General features: G+C 47.9%; 1 protein-coding gene across 6 annotated transcripts in view; it reads left to right on the plus strand.

Annotated features, from left to right (window-relative positions):
* The window catches only part of NOP9 (NOP9 nucleolar protein), a 28,742-nt gene that overhangs the window by 9,316 nt on the left and 624 nt on the right, over nucleotides 1-18,802 (plus strand). For 5 of the 6 annotated variants that reach the window (XM_053362793.1, XM_053362791.1, XM_053362788.1 and 2 more), the window contains one exon: nucleotides 3,097-6,424. In XM_053362793.1, coding sequence (XP_053218768.1) covers nucleotides 3,097-5,038 — 1,942 coding nt within the window. In that variant the 3' untranslated portion in view covers nucleotides 5,039-6,424. Of the gene's footprint in view, nucleotides 1-3,096; nucleotides 6,425-6,582; nucleotides 6,773-13,520; nucleotides 13,662-13,752; nucleotides 13,900-14,916; nucleotides 15,148-16,586; nucleotides 16,693-18,802 lie in introns of those variants that run through there. The other variant, XM_053362792.1, reaches the window with a different exon arrangement.

Genomic DNA, 18,802 nt, shown 5'->3' on the forward strand with positions numbered 1-18,802 from the left:
ATTTGGCTCCAGGCTTCTTGCTGGGGTTCCTGCTCCCCCTTCCTTTCTCCCATGAAAAAAATGAACGGGTGTTATCTGCTTCTGAGTTAAACAAAAAATCATGCCCTGTTGTTTAAGCCTCTTTCCTCCCTTCTTCCCTCTTGTACATGTGTGCCTTTGTCTCCCTGTGCCAATGCTTTTCCCTTCTGCATTTGTTTTTGTGCACATTTTGTTTTTGTGTTGGTGCCTCTTCCTTGTCTCTCTCCTCCTTTGTGAGCCTGTGTGGAACTGCCTGTCTCCCTCCCCATTTTCTCCTCCTTACCCTTCCTCTCTCCCCAATTTCCCCTTCACCCAGTGCTGGATTTACATATAAGCTAAACAAGCTGCAGCTTAGGGCCTCACTCTCTTGGGGGCCCCCAAAAGAATTTAAAGGAAAAAACCAACGATGTACATTTCCAAAATATAAGATATAAAACAAAACCTACTGCAGCAACAGTGTTTTATGTTATGAAAGCTCCTCTGATGTAAGCCAGGCATAGGCAAAATCTGCCCTGCAGATGTTTTAGGACTACAACTCCCATCATCCCTAGCTAACAGGAGCAGTGGTCAGGGATGATGGGAATTGTAGTCCCAAAACATCTGGAGGGCCGAGTTTGCCTACGCCTGATGTAAGTCATGGGCCCCGCCTGCTAGCCCGCTCCCTAAAATATCACTGGTTTGCTCCTTTCTATATATAGGGTGTCTACATTCTGCAAATGGCTTGAGATACCTATTACCGTACTTTTCGCCCCATAGGGCGCACTGGCCCATAGGGCGCACCTAGTTTTTTTGGGGGGAAATAAAGGGAAAAAATTTTATTCCCCCCCCCCAGGCGCGGGGCTGGGGCGGGGGAAGCCCGAACTTCCCCCAGCCCCCGCAGCTCTCCGCAAGCCGTGGGAGCCCAGCGCGAAGTTGCGCCGGGCTCCCACGGCTTGCGGAGAGATGCACGAAGCTCGAAGCCTGGGGCGCGCGAGCTCAGCTCGCTCCAGGCTTCGGGATGCAGAGGAAGACCCTTCTGTTCCTCCTCCAGCTTCGCAGCACAAGTGCGTGGCTGAAGGAGGACAGGCGGGCGCAGTTCTCCCACCTCCCGCAGAAGCCGTGCGCTCTTTAAAAGGGCTGCGCGGCTTCTACTGGCTTTTCTACGAGGTGGGGGAATTCCCCCACCTCCCGCAGAATCCGCACGCTCTTTAAAAGTGCTGTGTGGCTTCTTTAAAAGGGCTGTGCGGCTTCTACTGGCTTTTCTACGAGGTGGGGGATTCCCGCACCTCCCGCAGAAGCCCCGTGCTCTTTAAAGGGTGCGTGGCTCCTGTGGGCTTTTCTACGAGGTGGGAGAAGGGACTGATGTGGCCAGCCTCGGAGCTTGTGTGCGGTTCTTGGGGGCTTTTCCCGCCTGCCTCCCCCCTGCATTCGCCCCATAGGACGCACACACATTTCCCCTTCATTTTTGGAGGGGGAAAAGTGCGTCTTATAGGGCGAAAAATACGGTAGGTCCATAAATTACCATATAGGATATATTAAAAAAAACACACAAAAAAAACAGCGACAATTTGTTGTTGACAAAGGACAGCTGGACATATAAAGGGCCCCATTACCTTCAGTAGCTTAGGGCCTCATCTAACCTAAATCCAGCCCTGCCTTCGCCCCTTTGCTTTCTCACACATTGGTTCCCACAACCCTATACTTTTGTCATTGTTATCGTTCTGCATTTTTCTTCTTTCCCATTCCCACCGGCGAAAATGAAAAGGGGGGGGGGGAATTGTTCTTATTTTTATTTTCTGGTCGTGTTTACGTTGTTGGTTCCCCTTAAACAGCTCCCCCCCCCATATTAAAAAGGCAGGTTTTATGATTATTCTTATTTAAAGGCTATATCTTGGCTTCCTTGCTCTCCCTTCTTCTCCCCCTTTGATAAAAAGGGAGAGATTGGTGGGGTGAGGGTTTTGGGGGAGGCCTTCTGTGTCACGATAGGGGGAGATGGAGGGGGGAGGAAGGTTGAACTGGCTGCCTTATGCTGAAATGGGAGGCTGGGTAGTTGAGAGGCGAGAACGATATGGAAGGTGTTTGTTGGTAAGCAGTGGGAGCAAATGCATGTCTTCTCAGAAGCAAGCCCTGCTAAATTCAATGGGGCTTACTCCCGGGAAAGTAGAAGTAGATTTAGTTGAACATAGTGGAACTTACTCACTTGGCCTTCTTAGTGGGGAACAGGGTGGATTTGATTTAAATCAAATCGATTTAAATCACTAGTCAGTAAGACTTGATTTACATCATTTTATTTTTTTTACTGAATGGTTCATTCTTGCTGGTATCATCTTAATATTTACAACCAGAGGAAAGTTTCATTTTTGGAATAATAAATTTTTAGAGTAGTTTTTACAGTTATATAAAAAAATCACAGATCTGGCTATACTATCAGAAATACACAGACCGATAATTATGAAATTATTGTGAGGTTTGATTCCCGGTAGTTGACTGTTTATATTTGGACAACTTTTCTGCTGTGCTTTATTGGAAGGAGAAAAACAATCATTTCCTTAATAACAATTTAAACATTTTATTTAACTAAAACAATAACATTATAGCATATGTATCCATGTTTGTTAACTGAAGTGGTTAAACAGTTTTTTTTTTAATTGACAGAGTTTTAGCACACGTGAGAAACTTTTTAAAAATCCTTATTTCCTGATGAATATATTGCTTTTGGACTATAACTTGATTGGAAAACTGTCTTTAGAAAGATTTTTTCCTCCAAAAGCATTTTATTTAAAAAAAATCGATTTTAATTTTAAAAAATCTGATAAAGAAAATAATAATCTGATTTTTAAAATAATAATAATTGATTTTTATCCACCTTGGTGGGGAAGCAGATGCAGCTTGCCACTAGTAAATTACTAATTGTTAATCCTATGGAAGTTTAACATTTTTACTAAATCAGCCACTTTCCAAATTTTAAATTTGCCTCTCAAACCGCACAGAACATTAAATCTTCAGTGGTGCTGTTGAAGCGTGCTATCATTGAGTTAATTTCCATAGAATTATGTGCGTCCAGTTTAGATTTTTTACTTTTGTTCAATATTTCCCCAGATTAATTGCGTTCACTATGACTCATCGCCGTACTTTGGAACGCCCCGAATACCACCATCTGGTAGGCAAGCCTAAAACCAAAAGTCCCGTTTGGGTGCATTTTGGCTTGCCTGCTGACGAAAGCGACCGCCTGGTGGTTCACAATATCGCCATTTGTAAAATATGTTTGCATTCCGTATCGGTGAAGGGCGGAAACACCACCAATCTCACTAGCCACCTCAAGCTGCACCACCCCCAGAAATTTAAGGAGCTGCCGTCTTCATCGGCGGGCATTTCTGATCATTCGTGTAACAATGCTGACGACCCTCCGGCTGCAGCAGCAGCAGCGGTCAGCACCTCCGAGCCTGCCAAAACCACCGCGGAAATTCCTAGGAAACGGCAAAAAACGCTCTTGGATTTTCAGCCACTCAGTTTTGAGACCCCCCGATCTTGTAGCCAGGCCATCACAGAATACCTGGCTACCTGCATGCAGTCTTACAACATAGTAGACCACCCAAAATTTATCCAAATGGTCAACACCCTGAACCCAAGGTACCAGTTGCCCAGCAGAAAATACTTTGCAACCAAAGGCGTTCCGACGCTGTACAACGACACGGTGGAGAAAATGAGGAGGGAAATCGGTCGGGTGAAGGAGAGCGAGCTGGTCATCACTACCGATTGCTGGACGTCGGTAGGAGGCACACCGTTTTTGGCCGTGACGGTCCATTTCATTTCAGACGAGTGGAAACTGATCAACGCTTTCTTGGGCTGCAAGCACTTTCTGAAGGACCACACCTCCGACAACCTCTGCGAGATGCTGGCCGACACGCTGTCGGAATGGGACATAGACGTGAAGAACATCTTTTGCAGCACGACGGACGATAACGGCGCCATTCTGAAAGCGGTCCGGCAGCTGGGCTTGGAGTACATCTCTTGCTTTGCCCAGAACATCAACACCGGCGTCGGCCGAGCTTTGAACCTGACGCCGCTGCGGAGGGCGATCGTCAGGCTGAAAAGCCTGCAGAACACCATTTGCCACAGCTGGAAGATGAGACGAGACCTTGGTAAAGCCCAGGAGCTGCTTCAAATGGAGAAAGTGAGCTTGCCCAGCGCTTGCCCCACAAAATGGTGGAGCGTGCTTAAGCTCTGCCGGAGGTTTCTCGAAAACCAGCTCCCGGTTTGCAAGATGCTGATGGATTACCCGTCCAAAAAGCATTTGATGCTGGAAGGCTGCGACGTCTCGGCTGTGCAGGACTTTGTCTCTGCGGCTACCCTCCTGGAAGACATCACGACGACTCTTAGCGGGAGCAGCTGCGTCACGGCCTCCTCCGTTCTGCCTCTCTATAGGCAAATTAAGAAGCGTCTCCAGCCTGAGGAGGGAGACAGCACGCTCTTGCAGGACATTAAACAAGAGATTTTGGGCGCGCTGTCGGAAAAGTACGAAAACGGGCCCATGGTGACCACTTTGGGCCTGGCCTCGTTGTGCGACCCCAGGTTTCGCCTGCGTTTCTTGGAGTCCCCAGAGGCCATCAGGCAGGAGGCCATACAAAAGATGGCCGACTTGCACGCTGGTAGCCTGTCTGAGGAGCCAGACACTCAGCCTGATACACCCAAAAAGGAAGGGTTGGCGAAAATTTTCGATTTGGAGGAAGAGGAGGACCTTTCGGGGGATGGATTTGAACCGCTGTCCGTCTTGAAAGCAGAAAAAGAGCTGAAAGGCTACATGGCGATGCCGAGAGTGAACTTTGATGATTCCCCACTGATGTGGTGGAAGACGAATGAGGCGTTCTTCCCAATGTTGAAGGTGCTCGCAAGGAGGTTTTTGGCTATCCCGGGGACGAGTGTGTCTTCCGAAAGTGTGTTCAGTACGGCCGGCAACGTTCTCCAGAAACAGAAGTCGTCTCTCTTGCCGGAGAACGCCGAAATGCAAATCTTCCTGGCGAAAAATATAAATTTCGTTTGACAAGGTTTTCCACCCCCCCTCTGTTAAAATTTATCCAGGTTTACGAAAGAAAACGAACAAAACAGTCAAATAACTGGTGTTGTGGGCTGTATATGCACATTCAGCTAAAACTCTATACTTGAAATACCGAAAAGTGTGACGCAGAATTGGCTTTTCCCCCCTTGTTCAGCAATGTAGTTGAATTGTTAGGGAGCGTTTTCTCACCTTGCCTTTGATCTCTATGCTGCTAACTCTTTAATTTTAGAGAAAATGTGCTGGTTAAAAAAATTATCAGTGCTGTGAAATAACTGTTGTAACAGTATGCTAAAGGTAAGTAAAAATGTATGCATTTTGGACCCCTAAATACCCGCAATTGCCAGGACATTCCCCTGTTTGCCTTGACAAAGCTCCATCCTTCTTTCAGCCATCATGATACACAGCGGTACCTCGGGTTACAGACGTTTCAGGTTACAGCTTCCGCTAACCCAGAAATAGTGCTTCAGGTTAAGAACTTTGCTTCAGGATGAGAACAGAAATCGTGCTCCGGCGGCGCAGCGGCAGCAGCAGGAGGCCCCATTACCTAAAGTGGTGCTTCAGGTTAAGAACAGTTTCAAGTTAAAAACGGACCTCCAGAACGAATTAAGTACATAACCCGAGGTACCACTGTATCAGTATGTTGCGATGTTTCGCTGGTGATATGTCACAGTGTTGAAAAGCAGATATTGGCCAGCCCGGCCTAGGAGCTCACCACTCTCCCTTAGCCTAACCTACCTCACGGATTATTGTGATTATTGATTGGGAGAAAGGGTGAAGGAAGCAGGTTGCAGATTTGGTTTCTTTTGAGTGACATTGACAGCTTCCTAACACACACACACAGTGGCGCTCGATGCACCGACTGCAAAAATATATCCAGGGAAAGGGAGTTTGAAAAAACCTTTTAAAATTGTTTTGGAGGTTTAATCTGAAATTAGGATGGATTTAAGCTGGTTGGGGTCTCTGATATCTTCTCTCTTCCATCGTGGATGTCAGCTTCCATATGCATGTTGTGGGTTATCAATGCTGTTGCTGCAAGTTTGTCACGGCCTTCCGCTAGAACAATGAACTTAAAAACTAAACTCTGTATCTTTTTTCAGGGACTGCTAAAAGCGTGTCTTGTTCAGGCAACCCTGCCCAGATAATGTAGGATGCCGACACTGTTTTAATCTGGTTCTTCAGCTTGTGGTTGACTTCCAGTTACTTTTGAGAGTTTTGTAGCTTTTGAATTTCCTTGTTTTTTTCCTGTAAACCACTATGACTTTGTTTGTTTTTTAAAAACAACAACAACAACCAAGCTGTATATATATATATATAATTTTATCAAATAAATAAATACCAATGGGGAGCAAATAAAACCAACAAATAAATTTACCCCTTCTCCTGTCTTGCCTCCTTTTTACTGGCTCTGGGGGGGGCTAGAGGGTGGGCTTTGGGACTTTTCAAGGTGTCGGGGGGATGGGGACGTGGTTAAGGAAGCAGCGTGAACTGGCCTGGGACTTCTCTGACTGGGGGACATCTTTCTCTCTCAGCCCCCTCCTGGTGTTTCTGAAGGATGCCACTTGCAGCCGGGTGCTGGACAAGGTCCTGGAAGTGTCTGACCGGAAAGCCTTGCTCTCCTTCTATAAGGCCCACATGAAAGGGCAGCTTCACGTCCTGGCAGCCCACAAGGTGGCCAACTTCACCTTGCAGCGGCTCATCCAGGCAGCCTCCAGGAAACTGGTGAGTGACAGCCCTTGCGGCCACCATGGGGGGGTTGGGGGGGGACTGATCAAACCCGTGCCAGCCATCAACATGCAGACCAGCAGGAAGATTTGCCCTTGGGGTGTGTGTGTGTGTGTGTGTGTGTGGTTGGTCGGTTTGGGATATTTGCCACATCCTGTTGGGAGTTTTTCTAGGCAACCCAAAACCCTTCCAAGTACCTTGGTTCTCGAACAAATTGGCTCCTGAACAAATCGGCTCCTGAACACCGCAAACCCAGAAGCAAGTGTTCCGGTTTGCGAATGTTTTCCGGAAGCCGAACATCCGACGCGGCTTCCGATTGAGTGCAGGAAGCTCCTGCAGCCAATCGGAAGCCGCGCCTTGGTTTCCGAACCGTTTCGGGAGTCGAACGGACTCCCGGACCGGAGTAAGTTTGATGGTACCACTGTACCAGGCCCCGTTGTAGCAAAGTAAACACACGGCTTCCAAGCGCTTAGGAGTCCCAAGTCTAGCACGGAGTGTAAGAAACAAATTGCAGGAAATGTTTGAATACAGACAGAAGTATTTCCCGTCGTTCTTAAGCGTAGGTCACAGTCTGTACATAAATCAATCAGAGTCCTGATAAGAGGTTCAACTTAAAAGCTTCGGGCTCAACCCAAAAGCTGCCAGACCCCCTCTCTCCTTATCTTCACAGTACGATAGCAGAGTTCAGACTAAACTTCTCTCTCTGTCCAGTTCGGAAACTGTGTGTGTTTAGAAAGCGTTCTTCCGAGTGTCCTTGCAGCTGCTGTAAGCAAACCGGCTTGGCGCCGCTTCTGGAAACTTCACACAGTTTAATGTACACAGGCTGTCATTTCCGAGAATGAATGACGCTCGTCCCAACCTGTTTCCCCTACAGAAAACCACAAATGTGCAAGGTTACATTGGGGGCTTAGTAGTTTAGGGCCGTAGCAACCTTTCTGAGTCCATGGTTCATTTGACCACCAATCACATTGTTTCTGCGGCTCCCCTGCGGAAGCCACTTACACTGGGGTCAAGTTACACGTCAGCGGAGTATTTCCCTGTTCCGCCCTGTCCCTTTTCGACTGGAACCCGAGCGATGCTGCTGCTGTGCGGGGCTGAGCCGACAAACGCCACATCGCAGCCCCAGCCTGCCTTGGCCGAAATTGGTGTGCGCTAGGGGTGTGGGGTGGAGAGGGCAAAACGAGATTAAGATCGGAAGCAGAACTACTTGTTATCGCACAGAAGAAAAGCGAAAAGCACAGCACATACATGCAGATACGGTCAACCTAGCGGCAGCTAGACTGGTGACTGGGAGTGGCCACATAAACACCGGTCCTGAGAGATCTGCATTGGCTCCCAGTACGTTTCCGAGCACAATTCAGAGTGTTGGTGCTGACCTTTAAAGCCCTAAACGGCCTCGGTCCTGTATACCTGAAGGAGCGTCTCCACCCCCATCATTCAACCCGGACACTAAGATCCAGTGCCGAGGCCTTCTGGCGGTTCCCTCATTGCGAGAAGTGAGGTTGCAGGGAACCAGACAGAGGGCCTTCTCAGTAGTGGTGCCCGCCCTGTGGAACGCCCTCCCTTCAGATGTGAAGGAAATAAGCAGCTATCCTATCTTTAAAAGACACCTGAAGGCAGCCCTGTTCAGGGAAGTTTTTAATATTTAATGCTGTATTGTTTTTAACACTTGATTGGAAGCCGCCCAGAGTGGCTGGGGAAACTCAACCAGATGGGCGGGGTATAAATAAAGCTGTCCCCATAAAGCTAGGTGGCTGTTAAGGTGGAGGGGGGGGGGTTGCCTAGGAAGAATGGGGAGAGGCATGTAGAAGGAGAGAGAAAGACAGAAGACGCTCTTCACTTTCAGGGTTATTTTTAATTCCCTCCATATAGAGCACACACATCCATCAAGCTCCTTTGTTATTTTCTTGCATTTCTCAAGCCCTCTGTGTAACACTAAAGAACTGTTTGTTACTGAAGCTGCGGAGGATTTTTGGTGGCGGGAAGATTTTAATAATAATAATAATAAAAATAAAAATAAAACAACTTTATTTATATCCCGCCCTCCCCAGCTGAAGCCGGGCTCAGAGCGGCTAACAACAGTAAAACATTCTAAAATCATTTCATTATAAAATTAATTCCAATCAAATTAATGGCAACCATTGGGCTAGAAGTTCTGTGAGGATTGCCAAAGGAGGGAGTCAGGCTGTGCCCTGGCCAAAGGCCTGGTGGAACAGCTCTGTCTTGCAGGCCCTGCGGAAAGATGTCCAGTCCCGCAGGGCCCTAGTCTCTTGTGACAGAGCGTTCCACCAAGTCGGGGCCAGTGCTGAAAAGGCCCTGGCTCTGGTTGAGGCCAGCCTAACTTCCCTGTGTGGCCTGGGACCTTCAAGATGTTTTTATTTGAAGACCATAAGTTCCTCTGTGGGACATACCAGGAGAGGCGCTCCCATAGGTACGAGGGTCTTAGGCCGTATAGGGCTTTAAAGGTTAAAACCAGCACCTTAAACCTGATCCTGTACTCCACCGGGAGCCAGTGCAGCTGGTATAAGAAGATGAAGCTGGTATAAGAAGATGAATCAGTCACGCAAAAGTCTTTCCGCACTGTTTTTTTTTGCCACTGTTAACGAAAGGGCAGCCCCCTCAAGTCACCTCAGGGTGCCACGGCACACTGGTTAAAAAACCAATGGTTTTGGGGACATGTGAGTAAAAGGGAACACAAGTAAGACGGCATCTCCTCAGCTTTGGGGGTACCACGTCCCCGGGGTGCTGCACACATGTGGGAAGTCACGCATAGTGGGGAAATGCCATCTAAGAAGCCTTAAACACCCTTTAAACCTCTGGAGCCCCTTTTAAAAACCAGAAGTTCTTTCTCCTTTCTCAAACTCCCAACTCTTCACAGGCCTCAAAGCTCTGTGGTGCAGTAGCTCCTGGGATCACTTACTGTTTTCCTGCTCTTTTTGTGCCGTTTTTTTTTTTTTGCAGATTTTCCACTCTTTTTGGGCCGTTTTTGCCACCCTTGTGTCCTTTTGCAGTTTAAATGTATTTATTTCACCCATTTCCCAGTTCTGTGCATATATATAATAATATAATATATAATAATTTATTATTTATACCCCGCCCATCTGGCTGGGCTTCCCCAGCCACTCTGGGCGGCTTCCAACAAAATATTAAAATACAGTAATGCATCAAACGTTAAAAGCTTCCCTAAACAGGGCTGCCTTCAGATGTCTTCTACTCAGTCATGTGCAAGGCTAATGGGTATAATTAGGAAGACCCTTGAATAAAATTATGTGTGTAATGGAAAAAGCAGATAGAGATGTTTTTCTTCCTTGCACTTGACACTGGACCACGGTTTCACCAAACTTGGGTCTCCGGCTGTTTTTGGACTACAGTTCCCATCATCCCTGACTTGCTAGCTATGGATGATGGGAATTGTAGTCCAAAAACAGCTGGAGACCCAAGTTTGGGGAAACTTGGGCTAGACATTTAACAACAACAACAACAACAACAATAATATTTATACCCCGCCCTCCCCAGCCAAGGCCGGGCTCAGGGCGGCTAACAAGCAATAATAAAAACAAGTTGAATGAATACAGCTTAAAAACAAGATTAAAATACAACATTAAAATATTGAAACATTAAAATGCAGCCTCATCACAGGAGGAGAAAGGAAAAAGAAAAAAGAAAGAGGGGGAGGGAATCAAATTGGCTCCAAGCCAAAGGCCAGGCGGAACAACTCTGTCTTACAGGCCCTGCGGAAAGAAATCAGATCCCGCAGGACCCTGGTCTCATGAGACAGAGCTTTTCATCAGGCCGGAGCCAGTGTGGAGAAGGCCCTGGCTCTGGTTGAGGCTAATCTGACTTGCTTAGGGCCCGGGACCTCTAGGGTGTTGCTGTTTGTGGACCTTAAGGTCCTCTGTGGGGCATACCGGGAGAGGCGGTCCCGTAGGTACGAGGGTCCTAGGCCGTGAATAACAGCTGAATATTGGGAGAATTCTGGGCAGGCAAAAGAGAGGACTTCTTCACACCGCACTTAGTTAAACTACGGAACTTGAAAGGAGGATCGGAGAAGGCGGCTTAACCATGGCTACTAGTCAGGGTCTGAAAGCCCCCAGGCGCATTTTGCTACTGGCACAGGTCCATTCGTGGCTATGTGGAGATTTCTGGGCACCGGGTTGGCGACAGACGTCTCCCATCGGCCCAGCCAACTGGTGCACAGCAAAAGACACATGTATTTCTGTGCTGTCGCAGGAATCAGGTATACTGGGCCGAGGCCCCTTAGGGCTTTAAAGGTCAGCACCAACACTTAAATTGTGCTTGGAAACGTACCAGGAGCCAATGTATGGTCTTGGCAGCCAGTCCCAGTCACCAGTCTAGCTGCCGCAATCTGGATTAGTTGCAGTTTCCAGGTGACTTCAAAGGCAGCCCCACGCGAGGTAAAGGTAAAGGGACCCCTGACCATTAGGTCCAGTCGTGCCCGACTCTGGGGTTGCGGCGCTCATCTTGCTTTACTGGCCGAGGGAGCCGGCGTCCAGCTTCCGGGTCATGTGGCCAGCATGACAAAACGGCTTCTGGCGAACCAGAGCAGCGCACGGAAACGCCGTTTACCTTCCCGCCGGAGCGGTACCTATTTATCTATTTGCACTTTGACATGCTTTTGAACTGCTAGGTTGGCAGGAGCAGGGACCGAGCAACGGGAGCTCACCCCGTTGCGGGGATTCAAACCGCCAGCCTTCTGATCGGCAAGTCCTAGGCTCTGTGGCTTAACCCACAGCGCCACCCGCATCCCTATGCATTAAATTAGCTGGCTTCAAATCCCTCTTGATGTCATTGAGAGGAATTGCTACGATGCTGAAACTGGATGAGAAAGGAAGATTAAAAACTGGGAGGTTGAGAGGGGAAGGGTGGTCAGCCTCTGAAATAAAAGCACATCTCCCTTATGCAAAAGGCGTCGGGGAGAAGGCAGTCTACAACTGCCAGCCCTCAGGTTCCCAATCTCCCTCATTGGACTCCTTTTCCTTAGAGCTTTTACAGCAGAGGTTGGATGACTGCCTGCCAGGGATTCCTTAGCTTACTTTGCAGCGGGTTGGACTAGATGACCCTTGGGTGTCTCTTCCAACACTACAATTCTGCGATTTCTGTGGGGAAAGTGCCCTTGTATATTGACCCTAACCCAGATTACTGGGCGGATTGCCCCAATGAAACCTGTATCAGAAACGTGGCCAGATTCACTTCCGTTGGCTCTGCCAGGAATGTTGGGGGTTGTAGTTGAACATGGCCAAAGGTTCTCCATCCCTGGCCTAGATGTATAGAACGCAATACCAGAAAAGTCTAGCTCCTGGATCAGGCCAAAGGTCCATCTAATTTAATAATAATAATAATAATAATAATAATAATAATAATAATAATAATAATTTATTTATACCCCACCCATCTGGCTGGGTTTCCCCAGCCACTCTGGACAGCTCCCAACAAAGTATTAAAATTCAGTAAAACATTAAAACATTTTAAACATTAAAAACTTCCCTGAACAGGGCTGCCTTCAGATGTCTTCTAAAAGTTTAGTAGTTGTTCTTCTCTTTGACATCTGATGGGAGGGCGTTCCACAGGGCGGGCGCCACCACCGAGAAGGCCCTCTGCCTGGTTCTCTGTAACCTCACTTCTCACAGGGAGGGAACTGCCAGAAGGCCCTCGGAGCTGGACCTCAGCGTCCGGGCTGAATGATGGGGGTGGAGACGCTTCTTCAGGTATACTGGACCGAGGCCAGTTTAGCATCCTGTTCTCGCAGTGGCCAGCCACATGCTCCCAAAGGGAAGCCCAGAGGGCAACAGCACTCTCCCCAGTTGCCCTTCCCAGCAGACACACTGTCTCCATAGCCGTTGTGGCTACCAGCCACAGGTAGCCTTATCCCCCATGAATTCCTCTAATCTTGTGGCCGTGAGTTCCACAGTCGGCAGCTAGGCACCCTTCGAAGAAGCACTCGACATTCACAGGATGCTTGCGGCTCCCCACGTTACGAGAGAGCAGCAAAAACCTCTACAGTGGTACCTTGGTTCTCAAACTTAATCTGTTCCGGAAGTCCGTCCCAAACCGAAGCGTTCCAAAACCAAGCCGCGCTTTCCCATAGAAAGTTATGTGAAACGGATTCATCCATTCCAGACTTTTAAAAACAACCCCTAAAACAGCAGTTTAACATGAATTTTACTAACAAGACCATTGAGCCATAAAATGAAAGCAATAATCAATGTACTATACTATAAAACAAATAAGACAGTATCGTAGATGATAAAAATTAAAATTATTTCCCCTCCTTACCTGCACTGATGACAGTCGTCGTTTGGATGGGGGCCTTTCATCCATTTCCGCAGTCACACAGTCAATGAATCAGTAGCTGAACTGGGTTCCACACAGTCACAAAAACAAATGAACCCAAAAAAGCGACAAAAACGCAAAATAAATAGCAAAAACAAAAGCCCCAAACCTAATCAGTTCCAGGAGTCCATTTGACTTCTGACATGTTCGAAAACCAAGGCACAGCTGCTGAATGTTCAAAACCCGGAACACTTCTGGGTTTTCCGCGTTTGAGAACCAAGATACCACTGTATCAACTTCCTTGGCGCCATGCATAATTTTTATATGCTTCGATTTAGTCTCTTGTTTCTCGCCTTCCCTCTGAAGCCCCAAACATTGCTACCGTTTCTTGGAAATGCTTCTGCTCTCCTCCCACTGAGGTTGCCTGCCTCTTCCTGCCCCATCTCTCTTCCAGCTGGGAAAAATCCTTGGGGAGCTGGGCCCTGGCGTGGAAGAGATCTTGGCCTGTGAGCACTTGGGGCTGATCACAGCGCTTCTGGGAGCCTGCAGAAAATACGGTTCTCACCAGCAGGAGGTGCTGCAACTCCTCATGGAGGTAAGAGACCTCCCTCCCTCCTCCCCCCCCGAAACCCGCATCTTCTTGCTGAGTCTGATAGGGCCACTGTTTCCTCCTCTGCTACTCTCAGGCCTTTCACTGCTGGGAGCCTCCGTCCCGCCAGACGGCCTGCGTCCCTCTCATTGCTTCCGTCTTGGCCTACGAGGTGTATTATGGTCAGGACGACGACGAGGAGAACACCCCGCAGGAGGAAGAAGAGGATCCGTCTCAGCAACAGGTGGGGAAAAGGAGATCTACAGCCCTGATCTGGCCACCGTGATCCATGCGACGGTCACCTCCAGGCTTGGCTACTGTAATTCGCTCTACGCGGAGCCAGAAACTCCTTACGGGGTCCTCGCCACGGGATCACATTCATCCAGTGCTTTACCAGCTGCACTGGCTCCCAGTGGAGTACAGGGTCAGATTTAAGGTGCTGGTTTTGACCTTTAAAGCCCTATGCAGCCTAGGATCCACATACTTACGGGACCGGCTCTCCTGGTATGCCCCGTGGAGGACCTTTGGAGGTCCCAAGCCTCAAGGAAGTTAGATTGGTTTCAACTAAGGCCAGGGCCTTTTCAGGACTGGCCCCGATATGGTGGAACACTCTGTCACAAGAGACTAGGGCCCTGCGGGACTTGACATCTTTCCACAGAGCCTGCAAGACAGAGCTGTTCCGCCTGGCCTTTGGTTTGGGCTTGGTCTGACCCTTATGTCTTCCCTCCCCTTATGGTTTTGATTTATCAGCTACTTTAAAATGAGGCTGCTTTTTAAATGGCATTTAAACCTGTATTTTAAATTGGTGTTTTTTTTTCTTTTCTCCCTCCGTCCCCACTGTGGCAACAGGATGCTGGGCTAGGTGGGCCATTGAGGTCCAGCTCCGAGGGCCTTCTGGCGGTTCCCTCACTGCGATAATTGAGGTTACAGGGAACCAGGCAGGGGGCCTTCTCGGTGGTGGCGCCCGCCCTGTGGAACACCCTCCCACCAGATGTCAAAGAGAAAAACAACTATCTGACTTTTAGAAGACATCTGAAGGCAGCCCTGTTTAGGGAAGCTTTTAATGTTCAATAGGTTATTGTATTTTAGTGTTTTGTTGGAAGCCGCCCAAAGTGGCTGGGGAAACCCAGCCAGATGGGTGGGGTATAAATAATAAATTATTATTATTATTATTGGCCTGACCCAGCAGCCTCTTCTCACGTTCCTGTGGGGTTTGACTCCTCTTTGCGGCGCCTAATCTCGCTCTTCTCTTCCCCACTAGGCCGGTCCATCCCGCCCTTTGAGTTCCATCTCTTACCATGGCTCGCTGATGCTCCAGCACCTTCTCCACTTCGCCAACCCCTCTGCTGTGCTGCGCAGCCTGGCTGCCATGACCCCCGATGATCTGGTCACCCTGGCCCGCGACCCGGCGGGCAGCCACGTCTTCGACGCCCTCCTGGCCAGCCCCTCTGTCCCCGAGAAACAGAGGCGCAAGGTGCTGCGTCGGCTCAAGGTGAGCGCTGGGCGGGCTGATCCCAGGCGGGCTGTGTGTGAATCCTCTTTTGGCCAGAGGGCAGCATTCCTTGCTGAGGAATGTCGCTCGCTTTCAGGCTGGGCAAAGCTCTGCATCGTCCTGGGCGCTATCCTATAGGCAGGGCTGTGGCAGAAATGTATGGTGCTGGAAGAAAGGTCCCCATCAGCTGAGGATTTTTGTTTTAAGCTTCTAGTCCTCAAGAGATAGAAGAGTGGGGCCTCGGTGACCTGGGACGAACCGGGGCAGATGGAATTGGGCAGAATCTGTAAATCTCTTTCTCTCTCTCCTTCCTCTTTATGGTTTTTTTAAATACATTTTTTTAACATATCAGTTCCAACAGTCATACAACATAGCTTCTCATCTTATACAATATTTTTAGACTTCTATGTAATGATTTTCCTCTAATGATTTTCTGTTCTCTATCACTTATTATGCATTTCTTAATTTCTATATTACATTTAATTATCCTTAACTAATAATTCTCCTTTCTTGCAATATTTCAAATAATTCACCTTACAAAACTTCTTGCAATCCTGCTTGCGTAATCTGTTCATCACAATTGCTTTTCAAATAGTTTGTAAATTTACTCCAGTCTTCTGAGAATCTCTGGTACCACAGGTTTCGAATCCTTCCTGTTAATTTATCTAACTCTCCATAATCCATCAGGTTCATCCTCCATTCTTCTTTCGTCAGTAGTTCTTCTTGCTTCCATTTTTGTGCCAATAATATTCTTGCTATATTGCATATAGAAATAACTTACAGTCCTTTCTATTTATAACATCTCCTACAATGCCAAGTAAAAATGCTTCTGGTTTCTTAATAAATGTATATTTCAACATCTTTTCCATCTCATTATATATCATTTCCCAGAAGTTTTTCACTTTTTTACATTCCCACCACATGTGATAAAATGTTCCTTCTTTTTTTTTTTTTTACATTTCCAGCATTTATTACTTACTTTATACATTTTAGCTAATTTCACAGGAGTAATATACCAACTATACATCATTTTCATCACATTTTCTTTTAAGGCATGCAGTAAATTTTAATCCTTCTTTCCACAGTTTCCCCCAGTCTTTTAACTGTACAGTGGTACCTCGGGTCACATACGCTTCAGGTTACATACGCTTCAGGTTACAGACTCTGCTAACCCAGAAATAGTACCTCGGGTTAAGAACTTTGCTTCAGGATGAGAACAGAAATCGCACGGCAGCAGTGGGAGGCCCCATTAGCTAAAGTGGTGCTTCAGGTTAAGATCAGTTTCAGGTTAAGACCTCTGGAACGAATTAAGTAGTTAACCCGAGGTACCACTGTATATTATACCTAAAGTCTTTGGCCCAATGTATCATAACTGACTTTACCTCCTCATCTTTCAAATGCCATTCAAGCACCTCTCTCCTTCCTCTTTCTATCCCCAGGGCTGCTACGTGACTCTGGCTTGCAGCAAGCACGGGAGCCGTGTCCTCGACGCCATTTGGAACAGGGCTACCCTGCCAGCCAAGCGAGAGATGGCGCAGGAACTGGGTATGACTCTTGTCTCCTCTCCCGCAAGAAAAATGTGTGAAATGCAACAGCTTTATTCATGAGCAGCTGTGAATTTTGCAGTTTGCTCTGTGGGCGATTTCTCTCCCTCCCTCAAGCTCTCTCTGGTGGAAATGTCCCTCGTTCTTCCCTGTTCCCTGCCTGAAAGGGCTGCATCCTGGCCCAGAGACTCATTGTACAAAGGGTGCCAGCCTCTCCTTGCATTCACACCCACCCACCCTGGCAGAATTCCTTTTTCGGACAGTTCAGGAAACAAGGATGTGCAGTCATACCTTCTGTTACAGCCGCTTCAGGTTGCGTTTTTTTCGGGTTGCGGACTGCTGGAACCTGGAAGCACCGGAACAGGTTACTTCTGGGTTTCGGCGGTTCCGAATGCGCAGAAGTGTTAAATCGCGCTTTGCACATGCGCAGAAGTGCCAAATCGCAACCCGTGTGTGCGCAGACGCAGGTTGCAAACGCTGCGGGTTGAGAACGTGCATCCTGCACGGATCATGTTCACAACCCAAGCATCCGCTGTACAGTGATACCTCGGGTTAAGTACTTAATTCGTTCCGGAGGTCCGTTCTTAACCTGAACCTGTTCTTAACCTGAAGCACCACTTTAGCTAATGGGGCCTCCTGCTGCTGCCGCCCCGCCGGAGCACGATTTCTGTTCTCATCCTGAAGCAAAGTTCTTAACCTGAAGCACTATTTCTGGGTTAGCGGAGTCTGTAACCTGAAGCGTCTGTAACCTGAGGTGCCACTGTACTTGGCGCCTGTTTTTCGGATATTTGAAGTGACCCCTGGCCTTAGGCAGTGTTCCTCCCCCAGTTGACTTCCTGCCCAGGCTGTTGATCCTCCTGTGATTAGCTGTGATTGCAGGGGGTTGGACTAGATGATCGCTGGGGTGTCCCTTCCAACTCTACATTTCTATGAATCTGTGATCGCCGCCAGTATTATCCTGAGGACCCCAGTGTGGCTTCCATGTGTAACAAAGCATTCTCTGACACCAACCAGGGCACCCACCAAGGTCTCCTACATGCCCTGCTTTTTTATTTGATATTTCTTTCTGGGGAGGGGCACTGAGTGTTGCCAGTTTTTCTTCTGAATTGTTGCTTTGATGTGAATGAATTTTGGACTAGGGGGAAAGTTGGAAGTTTGGTTTATTTTTGTTCATTTGATCATTAATGGGTCTGATTATTGCTTTGTTTATTAGTTGAATATGCTCTTTTTAAATTGATGTTATATTATATAAAATCCCCCCCCCAAGGTATTCTGTATTATACAGTGCTACCTTGGTTTTCGAACACCGGAAACCCGGAAGCATTTGCTTCCGTTTTCGAATGCTTTTCGGAAGTTGAACGGCTTCCGCTGCGTCCCGCCCCCCCCCCGATTTTCCCCATTGAAAATGCAGGCTGCTCTTTGCGCCTCGGTTGTCGAACATTTCGGAAGTCGAACGGTCTTCTGGAATGGATTATGTTCGGCAACCGAGGTACCACTGTACAGTGGTACCTCGGGTTAAGTATTTAATTCGTTCCGGAGGTCTTTTCTTAAACCTGAAACTGTTCTTAACCTGAAGCACCAGTTTAGCTAACGGCGCCTCCCACTGCCGCTGCGTGATTTCTGTTCTCATCCTGAAACAAAGTTCTTAACCCGAGGTAATATTTCTGGGTTAGCGGAGTCTGTAACCTGAAGCGTCTGTAACCCGAGGTACCACTGTATATTTTTCTTTGCTGTGAATCGCTTAGATACCTTCGGGTGACAAACGATTAACAAGCCTAATACCCAAAATGAAATGAATTCCATACATTTCTCAACACAGAATAGAATAGAATAGAATTTATTATTTATACCCCGCCCATCTGGCTGGGTTTCCCCAGCCACTCTGGGCGGCTTCCAACAGAGTATTAAAATATAGTGGTCTGTTAAACATTAAAAGCTTCCCTAAACAGGGCTGCCTTCAGATGTCTTCTAAAAGTCTGGTAGTCTTTGACATCTGGTGGGAGGGCGTTCCACAGGGCGGGTGCCACCACCAAGAAGGCCCTCTGCCTGGTTCCTTGTAACTTGGCTTCTCGCAGTGAGGGAACCGCCAGAAGGCCCTCGGAGCTGGACCT

The sequence above is a fragment of the Podarcis raffonei genome, chromosome 13 (assembly GCF_027172205.1).
Source record: "Podarcis raffonei isolate rPodRaf1 chromosome 13, rPodRaf1.pri, whole genome shotgun sequence".
Lineage (NCBI taxonomy): Eukaryota > Metazoa > Chordata > Lepidosauria > Squamata > Lacertidae > Podarcis > Podarcis raffonei.